General features: G+C 38.9%; 1 protein-coding gene across 3 annotated transcripts in view; it reads right to left on the bottom strand.

The window, feature by feature from the left end:
- dcaf17 (ddb1 and cul4 associated factor 17) overlaps nt 1-18,521 on the bottom strand; it is a 54,578-nt gene that overhangs the window by 16,265 nt on the left and 19,792 nt on the right. For 2 of the 3 annotated variants that reach the window (XM_043693718.2, XM_043693720.2), the window contains exons 8-13: nt 15,610-15,717; nt 13,860-13,965; nt 13,623-13,765; nt 7,858-7,967; nt 6,722-6,809; nt 3,013-3,093 (exon numbers count right to left, since the gene is read on the bottom strand). In XM_043693718.2, the coding sequence (XP_043549653.1) occupies nt 3,013-3,093; nt 6,722-6,809; nt 7,858-7,967; nt 13,623-13,765; nt 13,860-13,965; nt 15,610-15,717 (636 nt within the window). The remainder of the gene's footprint in view (nt 1-3,012; nt 3,094-6,721; nt 6,810-7,857; nt 7,968-13,622; nt 13,766-13,859; nt 13,966-15,609; nt 15,718-18,521) is intronic. The other variant, XM_087989055.1, reaches the window with a different exon arrangement.

Raw genomic sequence — 18,521 nt, 5'->3', positions numbered from 1 at the left:
TTCTGTTCACCACACTACCAGAAGGACATGGATGCTTTGACGAGGGTGCAGAGAAGATTTACCAAGATGTTGCCTGGTCTGAGGGTTTTAGTTATGAGGAGAGGTTGGATAAATCTGGATTGTTTTAACTGGAAAGGTGGAAGCTGAGGGGTGATCTGATAAAGTCTACAAAATTATGAGAGCATCGATAGGGTGGATTGTCAGAGGCCTTTTCCCAGGAAAAGTTAACGACAAGAGCGCAAAGGTTCAAGGTGAGAGGGGGTAAGTTTAGGAGAGAAGCGCAGGGAAAATGTTTAACAGAGAGTGTTGGGTGCCTGGAACATATTGCCAGTGGCGGTGGTGGAAGCAGGCACATTAGGAATATTTAAGGCGTATCTTGATAGACACATGAATGCGAGACAAATGGAGGGATCGAAGCAATGTATGGGCAAGAAGTAGCAGGTCCAAGTAAGAATTAGAAATTGGTGCAGGCTTGGTGGACGGAAGGGCCTGTTCCTGTGCTGTATTGTATTACATATTGTCATAATATTTGATTTTTTTATTCTACTGGTCACAACCTCAAGGTTTCCTATTCTATATTCCATTTGCCAAGGTTTTGCCTAACTCACCTAACCCCTCCCATATCCCTTTGCAGACTCTGATGTCCTCACAATGTAGTTTCCTATTAATGATTATATTATCAGCAAATCTGGCTACAACACACTTGTTCTCATTACTTAAGTCAATAATATTGATTGTAAAGAGTTAAGGGCAAATAAGAAACAGAACAGGTTTACAGACACCTTGTGCTATAAACTCTTAGATTGCAAACACGGTAATTTGGTAGTTTTGCCTTGCAGTATTTCTGGGGTGTCATTTTCATCCTCAATTGTTCTGGTATCAAGCAGATATGATGCTCTAAGCAGAGCTTAAGCATCCTCTCACACATACATCAACAGAACGCTCACTTCACTAGCCATTGAACACAATGGTCAAGAGCTAGCCTGCTTCATCTACAATGTCTATACTCAAGGGCAGTATGGGGATGGGGGATGGGGGAGCTGAAGTTTATTTGGTACTTCTCAAAATTGTGGAGCGACATAAACAGTATGGGATGAAGCTGCTCTTGGAGGACATTCCCGGAATTTGTGAGCACTGAGAAGGGAATTACAGGATTGAGTAATAAGCAGGAGATGAATTTTTGAGAGGGCTAGATCCTGCGGCTCAGCAAGACTCTGAGGGTATTTTGAAGTACTGAAGATTTTAAAATATTCAGCCAATAAGTTTTCTTCCAGGATAGAATCTAACTTACTTTCTGACTTGCCAAAAATAAAGTGATTAAAAATTGTTTCAACTGTTAACTTATATTTCTGAAGAGTTTGTAAATTAATTTCCATGTAACTGTATTTCTTCATAAATTCCTGTGGAACGAACATGAAAAATATCCAAATTCAGAATGGAATAAAACTCTTATACACAAATCTGTCACATGGATTGTATGCATTAGAAAAAGTTATGATGATCAGATTCAGAAAGTAATCAATTTCATATGAATAAATGATAAGCAAGATGTAAAGGGCATTTTAAATTGAAAGGAGACTTAGGAGAGAACATTTCACATTTGGAATACTAAATTATAGTGAAAACTGAATACTGAGATGAGAAAGCATGTAGCCATAAATGTGACACATTTGCTGCAGAGAATGTGGAAAAGGGCTTTTCAGAGGAATTGGGGACATCTGTTCTTAGTGTCAATGGATCGGTGTAAATAAGGTGATAACATGTGTGGCTGTACTTCCTTCTCACACTGGAGGCGTGTATTTCACAATAGGATGTAGAATAACTAAATTGCTGGATTACATCAAAGACTCTTAACAAAATTCATACTCAATAGGAAAAGAACTTGTAATTTAATAACTGGAATATGCATGTAATAGAACAATCCTGATAGATTTTCATGTATACCACACTGAGCAAATTTGAATTTATGAAGCTCAGTTCCCTCATCTTGACTGTGCTGAATGTGAATGTCTCATTACCCTTACAGGCTAGGAAAAAACTGACATAGTAAGGAAATTGGAAGATGTTTATGTGAGAGTGAGAGAGAGAGAGAGAGAGAGAAGACATTCTTCTGTAAATTACATCCATTGACTGAAGGGTTCAAGGGACAGAGAGAGAGAGAGGGGGAGAGAGGGGGGGGGGGGGGGAACGGAAGCTGGTGGAAAATTAACCCCTTATGGTCTGATTTGAATGAATGCTGGCTTGTCGTGGATTGAATGTTTGTGTGTTATTCCCAGGAGCTCAAGATCCGAGAATGTGACGAATTTAATTTGCATTCTGGGAATCCAACATGATTTTAAAAGAAAAAGCCATTTTGTAGGACAATAGTACTGAACATGTTAGCTGAGCAAGGTTACCTCATGACTTTTTCACCAATCCCTCATTATGATGTTCTAGCCAAAGCAAACTGACCATTTGGCCTGGCTGGATCTAGGTTTCCCATTTTGATGTGCCTGTAACTTAATTAGTCAAGTGTACATAGACCGACCAATGAGTTTCTCTTCCTCTGCAAACTTTTGCCATTTTATTGCTGCTTATCTGATTAAGGACATGTGGCATTTTTGTAATTTTAATACCAAATTCTGTAAAAAGACAGCTTGTTTGCAGCAATAAAGGGAGTAGCCTGAGAAAGCTCTTAGGGGTAAGAGCTGGCGCCGATACTCTGCGAATGGTTTTAGAATCTGAGCTCAAGCCTGGTTTGTAGATATCTGTGATATAGTGTAACATTGATGCCATTGGTAAATAAAAGGTAATAATTTGAACTAAATTGTCTGCAAGAGGTTTATATTCCAGACTACCACAGAGTACGATCTCCGGGATGAACCGGAGAGTCCATCAGAGATTCCCTGAGTGGTTTCAAATAGGTACTTTTACAGAGATAGTCAATCTCAAATTAAATTCCACTGGTTTCAAGACCTGCCAATTATAAATAAGTAAGCCCTACATATTAATGCATTCTAAATCAGCAATTACCTCATACTTGTCATCGTCTAATTGAGAAAATCTTCTCTTCACAACTCGACCATAAGCTGTCACTCTCACTGAGCTCTCCACCTTGAAGAGGGACATTTTATTGAACAGTTAAAATTCAACTTTCTTTTTGTTAAATGTTCATCTATATCTTATACCAGCATAACTCTTTACAAAGTCAGCAAACGTCCTAAAATCACTCGACTCAATAAATTTTATGAGCACAGATGCATATCTTTATTTATACAAGAGATATATTTCTGGGAAGGTGAATACAATAGTAAATTAGCTTTGTTATCATGGCTGTGTATGTACAAGGGGAAGGATGTATTAAGCGTATAGAGAAATTTGTTTTTGTTCAGTTCTCTGGGGCTTGGCTATGGTATAGGATCTATGTATGTTCAGTGGTGGTTTAGATTATTATTATTCTTTTTATGTTTTAAGGTATGATTGGTGTTTGCTTATTTCCATTCTGTGTTAATTTTATTTCTCTCATGGCCAATTTTCTTGATTTTGGATGCAAAATTATGCTAATTGAATCTTGAGGATTCTTATCACTTCTAGGCATAAACGGAAATATTTGGATTAGATTATGTCGCACAGTTGTATGTTTATTGAGGGAAAGGAAAGGCTCCCTTCAATGGGTGGCAATTATTTCTGGTAACTAGCACGTGGAAGGGTTGGGGTTGCTTCATTTTCTCAATAAGTTTAACACATGTTCTAATCAGTCCAAAAGCTGATTATAGAGAAGAATCAGTAATACCTTGGAAATTGGTCCATATCTTTCCCTTGGTTGGGAAGGGTACATTGCATCAGTGTGAGATGAGGGGAGCAGATAGTAATAGTGACATATTTACAATTTATTTTGGTGAGAATTATCTCCTCCTTCTGATGAAACTATGACCATCATGGAATATTCTCAGTTGAAAACAATCCTGTCACATGCAACATGCTCATTCTATGCTCTAATTTTATCAACAGTCATTGGATAGCACTGCAAAGATTTTGCCCCATAATCAAACCCGGTCTTGGGTAGTGCACCAAGTAAATGACCTACTGATGAAAGACATTAAGTCAATATCAATGTGTACAGGTTCAATGGCACTAATTGAATAACATAGTCTGACCAATGTTTGTACTTCAGTCATCACCAGCATAATTAGATCCTCATCACGTTGCAATTTGCATTTTGTGAAAATCGGGTGCTCTGTTTCACTGTATTATAAATAGTACTGTGCTCCAGCAGTATTTCATTGGCTAAAATGCACTTCAGAATATCTGGAGATTACGAAGTGCTAAATAATAGCTTTTTAAAATTGGATGGTAATTTCATATTTGCTCATAAAATTCCTCATACATTGGTATAATTGCAGCAGTTCTTCCAATTGGTCATCATAACATCAGTGAAAAGCTCTAGTATTCAAAAATGGGTAGGATACAATTTAGAGAACAGTTTATGCCAAGGCGTCAATTATGTCATTGAATGTCAAAGGAAGACAGTTAGATTTCTTTTGTTGCAGTAGTCATTGCCTGGCAATTGCCACTTACTAACCCAAACTCTATTTTTAATTTGTTCATGGGACATGTGTTTTGCTATTTCGGCCAGCATTTATTGCCTAATGATAATTGCTCTGGGGAAGGTAATGGTGAACTCCATTCTTGAATCGCTGCAGTCTTTGGAGTATAGAGGACAGTCAGGAACGAGTTCCAGGATTTTGACTTTGTGATAGTGAAGTCACAATGATATATTCCAAGTCTGGATGGCGCATGGCTTGGCAAGGAGCTTACAGCTGGTGACAGTACCATGCATATGTTGCCTTATTGTTCTGGGTGGTAGAGGTAACGGGTTTGAAGGTGTTGTTATAGGTTCCTACAGTGTATCTTGGAGATGGTACGCATTGCTGCCAAGTTGGAAGTGAAGGCAGTGAAGGTTGAAGTGGTGGATGCAGTGCCAATCAAGTGACTGCTTTGTTCTGGATTGTGCTAAGCTTTGAGTTTTGTTGGAGCTGCACTTAACCAACAGAGTGGATGGTATTCCATTACTCTGTTGAATTATGCATTGTAGATGGTGAACAGGCTTTGGGAGACAGGAGATAAGTTTCCCACAGAATTCCTAGCTGCTGACCTGCCCTTTTAGTCAATAGTATTTGTATGGCTGTTCCAGTTCAGCTTCTGATCAATGGTAACCCCCTAGATATTGATAATGGGGGAATTCAGTGATGGGAATGACATTGAATGTAGGTTTCCCCTTTTTAGAGATGATCATTGCCAGGCATATATATGCTGAGAATGTTATTTGCCACTTATTAACTCCAAGGCTGGTGCTATTTTTGTCTTGCTGAATATGAGCATGGACAATATTAATATCTGAGGAGTTGTGAATGGTACTGAGAATTATGCAATGATCATTAAGTATTCCAATTTCTGACCTTATGCTAGATGGAACATCATTGAAGGTGGTTGAGCATAGGACGGTACCCTGAAGAACTCCCGAGAGATATTTGTCTCCAAAAGCACAACCATGCTTCTTAGAATGAGGTATGACTCCAATCACTGGAGAATTATCCCCATTCCCGTACACCAATAGTGATTAATTTTGAGGCTCCTTGGTGCCATATCAAATTACATCTTTCATTTCTCTCATCCGATCTCTTAACATCTCCTCCCCTCCACCACATACAAATGTTCCCTTTACTTAATTTTAACTCACTAACCAGACCCCACCTATTTTACTTGCTCAAAATTGTTTACAGGACCAATGTTTTTCCAGTTCAGAAATCTGAAATGTTTATTTTGTTACATAACTTCCATTTTCACTACTCAATATTCTGAAAAGGATTACAAGGTCCTCAATTTAAGCATTCCCCTTGCAAAGGGGAACAGGACAGAGTCTGCCTTAGGCAGCAACCATCAGAAGGAGCTTAGTCATCCTTGGTGTAATTGGGAGAAGAACTGAACATTATATCACTTGTCACTTTAAGTAATAAATCTTATTCTTTTATATCTTAAAATTGTCCAGAAGACTGAATTAGTGTAACTGGCTGGAAAAAGACTTAACTTTCCTGAAACAGAGAGAACATTCCCTATCCAGCATATTCTTAAAACAAGGGTACAAGAAACTAAGCACTTTTTTCTTCTAAAGGATGAATATACAGGATCATCTAGTTTCAAATCGTTTATGGGTTATAGCAATGCATAAATCCAATTGTCTATGCAAACACATATCATAGCCGGAGATGTGTTGCTGGAAAAGCGCAGCAGGTCAGGCAGCATCCAGGGAACAGGAGAATCGACGTTTCGGGCATAAGCCCTTCTTCAGGAATGCCCGAAACGTCGATTCTCCTGTTCCCTGGATGCTGCCTGACCTGCTGTGCTTTTCCAGCAACACATCTCCGGCTCTGATCTCCAGCATCTGCAGACCTCACTTTCTCCTCAAAAACACATATCATAGCCAGCCAACAAAGTCTTGCTTGTTCCTAGAAAAGGCAAGCGTAGTAAAAGAAATTCCCCATCGCCTCCCTGCATTGGCTGAGAATGAAGCCCAGCAAAGCCCTGACATAGTACACAAGATTCGACTCAGAGGCTTCAGGAATTGATAACAATGACATCACTAGCTATCTGAAAGGAGGTTTGCTACTTGCCTTGGAACCCTGAGGAGTTTCCCAATTTCACAATGGATCAATGCAATTAAAGGTGGAAGAAAATGATTTACCTCTCTTTCTCTTGCAGAATAAATAGTAAAGGCTCGGAAAACTTGCCATCTCTGTAAACCTTCAGATTTTTCAGACAGCTGCAACACACTGGCAAGCAGTGTTAGCACAAGTGATAAGACATGTTAATTTATGTCCTAAAGGAAATATGTTTTGATACTTAATATTTACTTTTTTTAATATTTAAAGCTTTTCAATAACATTAAATGCTTTCAATTCGGTGAAAAATTCACATCAAGTTATCCTCATTAATAGACTGGCAATCAGCCCGATTGTGGAATAAGAAAAAGTACCTTAAAAAAAACTGATGACATTTAACATTAGTCTTACTGTTACTTCTAAATTGACTTTAAATTTTATAATTCTTTCTTGCTGCTGCTAGGGATATTCATCTGTTACTTTCATCTTGGGAAACAGCCAAAATGTCTCTTGTTCTCAGTTAATATTAACTGTGGCTGGTTATGCTGCTGCATTAGCCTGATTATATGTTTGCTTTCAGTTTATTTTACATTATTCACATCTGGATATCTCATCTGTGAAATCCGGAAACTTACTTCACGACTGATTCTCTCAAATCCATCTAATGCCAGGCAGATCATTGGTTTATTGAAAATAATTATAGCTTTGCTGCCAATTTGTGATGGATGATATAAATAAAGCTTGTAACCATAATTCATAACCTTGCAATAAACAATTGTACGAAAATTACAATACATTACAAAATTCCAATCTCCTTAACGTGTAGTATAAAAATAAAAATTGCATTGTGTATTAAAGTCCACTGATCATACTTGTCAGGTTGAGTTAATCTAGTCTCATTTCTCACTTGTATATTTAACTAACAATCCTACATTTCAAATTTCTGAGTGATGTTCTTTTTCAATTTCTTAGCCAGTCAAAAATTGCAGCAACTTAGATCAGCTATCATTTATTATTTGTATTGGTCTTCCAGTATTCTCTGGGAGGCTGATTATGCACACATTCCTTATTATTTCTTAGCAAGAGGCCTCTTCACCCCATTTTCCATCCACATCTGCTTGAAAACAGGTTGTATTTGAGAGGACATGGAGATCATTCTCTAAAAGTAATAGCCAGCCAGATTTGCTGAACAAGGATTAAAGAAATTATACAAACTTACTTAATTTGCGTTGGTCCAATGTGCATGATCCTTCCAGAATCATCTGGATGAAAATATATCCAATCAGTATCTAATGAACAACACTGCATCTCCTGAATTCCATTCTCTGCCTAATTGGACAAAAATACATTTGACAGTCTGTGCCCCTCATAATATTTAATCAAAAATAATCAAACTAATCAGAATAGAAATCTTACTATGGGGGCAATGTCATTTTTTTGATCATTTTAATTAACAATTAAGCACTTTTGTATGCAGTTTTCTCACTGTGCTATGTTTTTACATTTAAGACTGTTTAAAGGAAACACCTAATGGCCATCTAAAATGGGTATACAACTCTGGTTTCCCATTCACAATGCTTCTGAAATACAGTACAAAACTAACAGAGACACCACTTGTCCAACTGACGGTAAAACTCTCATTGGTTATTCTGAAGGGAGTAGAGGGGGCCACTCCAACATTGGTAAAATACAAACGCAAAATGACATGAGTGTGGCTGCAACTGCCTTATTAGGCTGCCCACCTCCATAAAGCAGGGAACAGCCAGGACCATCTCCAATCCTGTCTTCATTCAGTCAGGAGAATCCAGCCCAAAGAAAATAGCAATAAAATGACTTTGTTTGTATTGGAGAAAATAGTCTAAGGTTAATTCTAGACCAATTTTATTCTTAGTAAATACAAATGATTTGAACTTGCACACAATCTCAAAAAATTGCTGTCGAGATCTGATGAAACCACGAGATCTTAAAACATAGGAGCAGAGTAGACCACTTGGCCCAAGAGGTCTACGGTTAATCTGATAATTCTCAACTCCACTTTTCTGCTTTATCCCTATAACTTTTGTTTCTATTAATGATTAGAAATCTGTCTTTATCAGCCTCAAATATACTTAAGAACTAAGCCTCGACAGCCCTCTCGGTTAAAGAAGTCCACAGATTCACCATAGAGTCATTGAATCATAGCGTTGTACAGCATGGAAACAGATGCATTGGTCCAACTCGTCCATGTCAACCAGTTATCCTAAATTAATCATGTCCTATTTGCCAGCATTTGGCCCATATCCCTCTAAACCCTCCCTATTTCTGTATCTGTCCAGATGCCTTTTAAATGTTGTAATTGTACCAGCTTCCACCACTTCCTCTGGCAGCTTATTCCATACATGCACTACCCTCTGCATGAAAAAGTTGCCCCTTAGATCCCTCTTAAATTTTTCCTCTCTCACTTTAAACCTATGTTGTCTAGTTTTGGACTCCCCACCCTGTGGAAAAAAACCCTTAGCTATTCGCACTTATCCATGCCCATCATGATTTAATAAACGTCTATGAGGTCATCCTTCAGTATCCGATGCTCCAGGAAAAATAGCCCCAGCCTATTCAGCCTCTCCCAGTTGCTCAAACCCACCAACCCTGGCAACATCCTTGTGAATCCTTTCTAAACATTTTCAAGTTTCACAACATCCTTCCTATTTCAGGGAGACCAGAATTGAATGTATTTTCCAAAAGTGGCCTAAACAATGTCCTGTACTGCTACAACATGACCTCCAAACTCCTATACGGTACTGCTTTTTGGAAAGGCAAATCAGGGCAGGGCTTATACACACCACTCTCCGAGAAAAGAAATTCTTCCTCATCTCTGTCTCATCTGGGCACCTCCTTACTCTAATATTATGGCTTTGGGTCCTTGGGTCCTAGTGTCGTCTTCTTTTAATCTCCAATGAGCACAAACACAACCAACTCAACCTCTCCTCAGAATCTGTCCACACCCAGAATCAACATAGTGAACCTGCTCTGTACTGCCTCCAATGTCAGTATGTAGTTCCTAGCTGTGGTCTAACTTCTGCCTTGTATAGTTTTCACAAGACCTCCCTAGTTTTATACTGTGAAATAAACATCATGCTGGAAATAATGAAGTAAAGATGCATTTATACAAAACATCTGTTTAATTTTTTTTGGCTAGATGAAGGCAGTTATGTGCAACAATTTTGAGTGGCAGGTAAGCTTAATTTCCCACCTCCATCCATTCCCTCCCACCAGCCATTTCCCTGCAAATGATATTCTTAGTGATATTCTCCTGAAAACAAAAGCTAGCCAACTGACCTCATTAACTATCAAATTATGCTTACTGTCAGAGATCAAATGCATTTTCTTACTGGCCTCCCTGTTCTCCAAGAGCATGGCAGCAAACAGTGTTACTGCCTGCAAGCTACCTCCTGGTGATAAGAGCAGTAGAGGATCAGAACTCCAAGCCAGTTTAAAGCTACTCCATGGCTTTCTGACTTTATTCACAGGTCATCCTATGAGTGGAACATCCCTCCAAAATTGTGGTCTGGTGTTGAAACTAGTAAGTTAAAAATGTTGGAGACAGGGCACCTCCATCTTTGAGTGTCCTCTTCCTCACCTTGTTGCTTTTATTGGTCTGTTAGCCTGCCAACTTCAAGAACCTGTTGCCATCCTTAATTGGATGGTGCTGTCTCCTTCTGAACATTAATTGGCCAACAGGCAGAAATTCAGAACCAGGTAACAGGTCCTCACACAGGGAAGACTTAGAGTCAAAGAGTCAGAGTTGTACAGCATGAACACCGTCCCTTCGGTCCAACTCATCCATGCCAACCAGCTATCCCAGATAAATCTAGTCCCATTTGCCAGCATTTGGCCTGGATCCCTCCAAATGCTTCCTATTCATATACCTATCCTGATGTCTTTTAAATGTTGTAACTGTACTAGCTTCCACCATTTCCTCTGGCAGCTCACTCCATACATTCACCATCCTTCGTGTGAAAAAGTTATCCCTTAGGTCCCTTTAAAATCTTTCTCTTCTCACCTTAAACCCATACGCTCTAGTTTTGGACTCTCCCCCCCCAGGGTAAAGGCCTTGTCTATTTACCCTATCCATGCCCCTCAGTCTCGGACTCTCCAGGCAAAATAGCTTCAGTCTATTCAGTCTTTCGCTATAGCTCAAACCCTCCAACCCTGATAACATCCTTCTAAATCTTTTGAACCCTTTCAAGTTTCACAACATCCCTCCTATAGTACGGAGACCAAAATCGCACACAGTGTTCTAAAAATGGCCTAACCAATGTGCTATACAGCCACAATATGACCTCCCAACTCCTATACTCCATGCACTGACCAATAAAGGGAAGCATACCAAATCCTTCTCCACTATCCTATGTACCCGGGACTCCATTTTCAAGCAACTACAATCCTCCATTCCAAGGTCTCTTTTTTTCAGCAACCCTCCCCAGGGCCTTACCATTAAGTGTACAAGTCCTGCCCTGATTTGTCTTTCCAAAATGCAGCACCTCACATTTATCTAAAGTAAATTTCAGCTACCACTCCTCAGCCTATTGGCTATCTGACCAAGATCCTAATATACTCTGAGATAGTGTCATCTGCAAACTTACTAACCATACTTCCTATGTTCACATCCAAAACATTTATATGAATGACAAAAAGCAATGGACCCAGCAGCGATCCTTGTGGCACACACTGGTCACAGGCCTCCAGTCTGAAAAACAATCCTCCACCACCATGCTCTGTGTTCTACCTTTGAGCCAGTTCTGTATCTAAATGGCTAGTTCTTCATGTACTCCATGAGATTTAACCTTGCTAACCACTCTCCCATGAGGAATATTGTCAAACACCTTACTGAAGTCCATATAGGTCAAGTCCACCACTCTGCCTTCATCAATCTTCTTCCTTCTTCAAAAATCTCAATCAAGTTAGTGAGACATGATTTCCCACGCACAAAGCCATGTGACTATCCCTAATCAGTTCTTGCCTTTCCAAATATACATAAATCCTGTCTCGCAGGTTCCCTCCAATAATGTGCCCACCACTGATGTCAGGCTCACTGGTCTATAGTTCCCTGGCTTTTCCTTACCACCTTTCTTAAATAGTGGCACCACATTAGCCAAAGTCTATCCTTTTGGCACCTCATTTGTGGCTATCAATGATACAAATGTCTCAGCAAGGGGCCCAGCAATCACTTCCCTAGTTTCCCACAAAGTTATCAGGTCCACCTAGCATTTATCCATCTTTATGCATTTTAAAAAAAAGATTTCAGTTGCACTCGAGCTAGGGAGGATTTCTGACCCCTTATCTGACCATGACAACAGGACTGAGAAATCTGCAGAAGAAAATGCCGGCCATTGTCAGACAATAGCGAAAGAACTATGTGCAGTTTTCAAACTCCTGTTCTAGATATCCCCATAGCACCTCCCAAACTTTTTCCCATTGTGACTCCATCGTAAGATTTTAAAATTGGCAAGCATGAGCATTGGAACTCTGGATCTGGGAGAGAACGTTTGTGCATGTGAGCGCGAGTGTGTGTTGGTTTGCTTACTGGTTAATTGTCATGTTCCTTTTAAGGCCCTATTCTTTCCAGCTTTTTTGGATCCGGAGTCCAGCTTCAAAAGGCTGGTTAGTGAGGTAGTGCCCTCCATTAAAAACCACTAGGATTTCAAGTGGTCCTGTTGACTCAGTCAGAGATCCATAACAGCTATTGCTGCCTCAGAGTTTGTGACCCCAAAATCTCATATCTTGATTCACAGTTCGGAAAAATCGAACTAGAAAAGTGAAAGTTAGTTTCACCGATTTTATGCTCAGAGTGGGAAACGACAGATGTAAACATTGACTTAAGCTGACAGTGGATTTTCAAAGGCACAAAAGAATACTGAGAGAACTAAGTACACCCAGTCCTTGTTATCCGCTTATTTGCTACTCACGGATCTGCTTACTCGCGAAGTCGGCCCCATAGTCCTTATTTAATTTTCCCATTGTATTGTTCAGGTCCATACACAGTCTGCCTCAGAAAATATTGCATGGTCCTTTGCAGTACATAGGAGAGGGCGTTAGTGCTAACCACATTTTTTTCTTATCTATGGAATGTCCACGCTCCTAACCCTTAACAAGATCTGAGCATAAATGGGAACACCCTACACTCTCTATATGGGAATCACTGACTTAAACGATATAAATTTAAAATTCTCACTACACGTGGGGGACAGGTTAAGAAGAATTTATTTGCTCAGTGTTACTCGAACAAATAAATGATTTGTTACAAAGAATAGTTGAGATGGATAGAATTACATCTTTTAAGATAGTTGGAATCAGGTCTAAAAGGAAGAAAGCAGGATTGCAGATTAGTTTTAGATTGATTAACAAGTCAGCAAATAAGCCAAAGACTTAGGAATAGGAGAAAGCCATCTGGCCCTTTAAGCCTGCTCTACCGTTCAATAAGAACCTGATTAAGTTGTGGTTACATCTCCACTTTACTGTCCATCTAACATATCTAACTCAGTCTTAAATAAAGTTAAAGTCTCAAACTCTATTATCTTCTGGTGAAAAGAGGTCCACACCCCCAGAGAGAAAAAAATTATCATCTCTTTCTTAAAAAAGAGGGCTCCTCATTCTTAGGTCCCTAGTTTTAATATCCCACACAACAAGAACATTCTCCAGGCATGCACCCTATATAGGTTCCTCAAGACCTTATATGTTTCAATGAAATCACCACTCATTCTTCGAAACTTCAATGGATATAGGTTATAAACTGTTCACTCTTTTATTCATAAGGTGAACCCCTCAACCCAGGAATGAATTGAGTGAAGCTTCTTGGAACAAGATGAACTAAATGGATTCCTTCTGTTTTCAAATCTGATCAGGTTCCAGATTGGTTTACAAACAAAGATGAGAAATTTCTGTATATGTGACCCAACTACAAAACCATGTTCTGTAACAAATACCAAAACAATTGTGATACATTACCAGCTTTTTATCCTTTAAAGAATAAATGTGGTAGATGCCTTCCTGTTTGCGTTCATTAGGAGTAATGATATAATGCCAGGGATGTCCTCCAATCTGCAGTGCACTTTTAAGACAAGATACTTCAAATAGGACAGGCGGACAATCTGTGAAAACAGGATTTCCTATGTTTACCTCGATAGGGCTGCCTGTGTGTCCTAATTCTGCACAATACAAATTCGAAAAGTTTTTTTAAAATACCTGTTATTTTAATATTACATGGAATTCCAAATGGAGAAGCACCCACAATTCCGGTTGTGTTGTTCCATTCACAATGTTGTCCAAGAATACACTGTTTCTGTGTAAACTATGTAATGACAAGAATGTTGATATTTATTTGTAAAGAACATTTCAGTCTGCTAAGTGAAATACTTTGATTTTTGCTCTAACTGTCAAAGTTGTTATATGCTTTTAAAAAAAACAAAGTGATCGAGCATAGATTTCATAATGGTACACTGAAATTTCTCTTAGCTTTTATTTAATATCTACAAATTATAAAACAGTTAAACCAAAACAATATACAAGATAAAATAACCATGCTCTACAAATAACTTCTTACAAAGTAACAAAAACCACAAATAGTACACGTCATTCTGTTATAACGCATATTTCATCAACACGAATTTTCAGTAATGTGATTGACGAACTCTGGACACTGTTTCTAAAGTGCAAACTTTTAAAACATGTGTTGGCTGTAACACAATTACAGCGCCAACACTTTAAACGTTGTTTCTAAAGCACCATTTCTCTATAAAGCAGGGTTGCACAAGAATGCAACCATCACCTTAAAGAAGAACTGACTGTAGTTTTTATGATCATGGGAAGATTGTTTTGAAACATTTGGCCAGGCTCAACTTTATTTTTTTACGTTTTTTACTGCACCAGGACCTTTAAAACTATTACTCAGAAACTAAGGCAAAGAACCAAGATGGTACAGAATACAGCCAAAACTGAAAATAAAAAGTGAAAGGAAAAACATCACAAAATCAAATGTGTTTAAGTATTCTCATTTTAAATTTAAAAATGGAAAGGTTGTAAGAGAGAATCATCTGAAATGTTAAAAAAAGTCTCAAGAGAGAAACAGTGGTGATCCTTGATCTTAATACTGTGTTGTGAGAAGTGAGAGAGAAAGAAGTTGAACCATACTTTTAACATAGAAGGAACCAGAAAGTACATATATTGTAAAATATCAATGAATTGCTGGAAGAAATCGAAGGTTAGAGGTGAAAGGAATCACTTATTAACATACATGAAACATAGCTGAATAAGTAACATAGTTGCCTCTCGAATCAGAAGGTTGTGGATTCAAGTTGCATTTTGGAATTTAAGCACAAACAAAGTTGATAGTCTAGTATTCTCCAAAAGTAGTGCTGCCCAAGGTGAAGATAATATCCTTCCAATGAGACATTTAAGTCAAAGGAACATCCAATATTCTAATAGCATTAGCCTGTAATTGTACTAAATTAAATGTTGCTGAAAAGAGATAGAGGTTGAAGCATTTGCCTTGTGCTTACTAGAACTCAAGAAACAGACTTGAAAAAAGAGACACTATTTTATTGACATAAATTTATTACATCTCAAATGTTGTGAATTTCCATCAAAAGTATCCTGACTTCATTTCCTGTTCTCATTAAGACCCAACTTTCAGTTCTTTAGCACTTCGACTTCACCTTGGGAAATGATTCTTATATCAAAGTCCAATCCAGAAGAGTATCAGTTTACCTTTGTTTAATCTGCCCTTGACCTAATACAATACCTCACTTTATTCACCTGTTACCCCGATTACGCTCTTTGCACTTGTCAATCAAAACTTTCTCTGTGGTTAAATTATCATTGTTGTAAACCTCTTGAATAAAGCTATGATTTTTCAGATTGCAGAGCTGTTCCAACTAATATGCTTCATGCTCAACAGATTCAGCATTCTCCAATATACACTGTATTCTTATTTTACCTTCTCAATAATCCACTGCAAACTGTAAAGCTTGACCAATCCCATGCTGTACATCACAATGAGTAAACCATGAGAAACTGTGGCATCGGTTACATTGTTTCCAAAAATCTATAAGTTGAAGAATACAGTATTAAAACATTTTACTAAGTTATATCAATCATGGGCATCACATTTTGGCATACTATTTGAACTCTGTCGAACTCATTGTTGTATTTAATGTTACAAAATTGAGTTGGTTTTCTAATTGAAACAACTTTAATTCATGGATGTGCAACTCCTAGTTTTGGCCAGAAATATACTTTTGGAAAATGTAGTGTCAATGTATAAATACAACCCACCGCCCATAAGTCGTTAACATACATTACATAGTCACATGTTTTAAACAGCTGCAATAGAATTGTAAAACACAATTATTCAGAAACAAACCATTCATTTCAACTGATCCATGTCAGCTTTTAGACTCTAGGGTGAATTCTTTTTATTCTGACTTCTAACCCAACCCTTTAATGCTAAATTTGAAATTTTTCATTACCAGCCTAAGGACCATTAGAAACTGTCATATTTATCTCAGTGTAACACTTTGTAATTCTGAAGACTTCCTCACCGCACACTATAACCGTTGTACGGTTTGATGTAAAACCCAAACTTTTCAATTCTCTCTGCATCGTGGAAATGTCAGTCTTCAATAGTACCTCACTGAATTCTAAAATAAAACAAAGAACACGGGATGCTGGAGATCAAACAAGATTTGCTGGTGAAACTCAGCCGATCTGACAACATTTGTGGAGAGTTAATGCTTCAAGTTTAGTGACCCTTATTTAGATGAAGAGTCTGAAGGACTCAGAAGTGTCACTGAACTTTAAAGGTTAAGCTCTGCTTTCACTCTTCACAGACTCTTACAGACCAGCTGAGTTTCTCCTGATTGAATCTACATTCAGTCTTGCTGAATAATTCACAGGCTGTTGACATTTTCTGACTCATTAGAACAAACAAGAATGTCAAATTTCACAGGCAGTAAATTTGCTAATGGGTTACCATGGAGATTGCACCACTGCCCCTCTCTCTTTTGCTTAACCCTAAAAAGGCATAATGCCTGGATGTTCCTTAGACAGCACCTTCCTAACCAATGACCCCTACCATCTAGAGGGACAACAACAGCAAATACTTGGAAACACTACCACCTTCATGTTCTGCTCCAAGCCACTCACCATCCAAACTTCGGACTATGTCATCATTCCTTCTGTGTCACTGGGGCAAAATCCTGGAACTCCCTTCCAAACAGCTTTTGTGGTTCTACCTAAAGCATAAGGATTAATGGTTCAGGAACGCAGCTCACAGAATGTGAGCAACCTACAATACCAGTCCAGATTGCCTTGACCCTTTCCACCCTATTTTCCTTATGAAATTAGAGGCAGATATTACAGGAGATGAAAGTGGGTGACACAGCTAATATTGTTAGTGCAGAAGGGGATATACTCAGCATGAATGAGTGGGCAGCAACAGAGTCCATGCAATGTTAGTGATATTGGTGAGTGTGAGCAATTAACAGAAGATGTTGCATGCAATAGTGAGAGTGACAGCATGAGTTTTGGTGGGAGTTGGATGTAGTAGTAGAGTGTGGGTATTGGAGAGTGGATGGTGGCACTTACTCTGGAGGATTTGAGAAGGATGTTGACCTTCTTCCTACAGCACTGAGCATTCCTCCAGATGCTGAGACTGCTTCAACATGGATTGCAACCTCTGAACAGGCTAACATGACATCCACTACTGGTCCCGGGAGAGGAGAAAGTTCCATAGCTGCACTATCCCTCCAGCAGGAATTCCATGACCTGTCCACAAAGCAGGCTACTGAATTCCATCTGTCCGGCACATCCAGGGCAAATATCAGGAATCACACAGGGAAGCTTTGGACTGACAGCGCTTGTCCAGATGCAGAATTTTCTTTTTAAAGATGGCATAGATGCAAGGGATGATGGTGAATTCTGGGATATTTGGGAGGTGATTTGTTCCAGGAATGGTGCATAGTAAAATGGAATAGAAATTGGAAGTGAGAGGTGCCATAGGAACATGGTAGAAAATTAATGAGGTGAGGTTGGAGAAAACTGGCGGCAACAAACCTTCAAAAAAGCATGATGTAACTCCGACTTAACCAAAAAAGATTCAGTCTAATATGTCTAATTTAAGATGTGATTCTGTGATTTGGAAACACCTGCTGAAAAATCCCAGGCGGTCGAGGAATTACACTAACAACTAATTTAAGATGATGAGTCTGGCTCACAATATGGCTCACTTAATTTGCTAGAAGTTATATACATTCATAGACTGTGGACCAGGTGTCTGCATACAAACTGAATATCTTATTATTCACTTATGGGATGTGAGTACCCCTGGCTGGTGTGTTTATTTGTCTATTTATTGTCTATCCTAAATGCCTGAGCAAAGGCTACCCCCACCCCTTGCCTTGACTGAGGCCTGATGACAAGGTTCCTAGCTTTGTGTCTGCACTAGTCAGCATAGCAAGGTAACAGTAATGTAAGCCTGGCATCTTTGCCTGAGGGGGAAAAGTGCAAAAAGGTCAAGACAAGGCAATGTAAAGCAGGGTGCTATGAGCATCTCGGTAGAGTGTGAGACAGAGAGTACTATGAGAACAAAAACAGGGCCCGAAGATGTAGTATGGTCCAATCCATGGATTGGATGCGTGTCCCTGAGTGCAGTGTGTCCTGACATCGCATTTCGTTTGACAAATTTGCTAAGTTGGGAGGCTAAGTATTAATGAGGCGTATTGGGCTGTTTGCAGGCATTTTAACAACCAATAATCAGTCAGTTGGCAACTCACTCTACCTAGGGAGAATCTCACCATGCTGCTTGGAAAAAGTATAAAAGATGGTTGAGATGGGTATCACCGCACTTGT

Source organism: Chiloscyllium plagiosum, unplaced genomic scaffold, assembly GCF_037043375.1.
Source record: "Chiloscyllium plagiosum isolate Xiang-an unplaced genomic scaffold, Cpla_swu_hap1 HiC_scaffold_7, whole genome shotgun sequence".
Taxonomy (NCBI): Eukaryota; Metazoa; Chordata; class Chondrichthyes; order Orectolobiformes; family Hemiscylliidae; genus Chiloscyllium; species Chiloscyllium plagiosum.
This window is presented reverse-complemented; position numbering and strand designations above follow the sequence as displayed.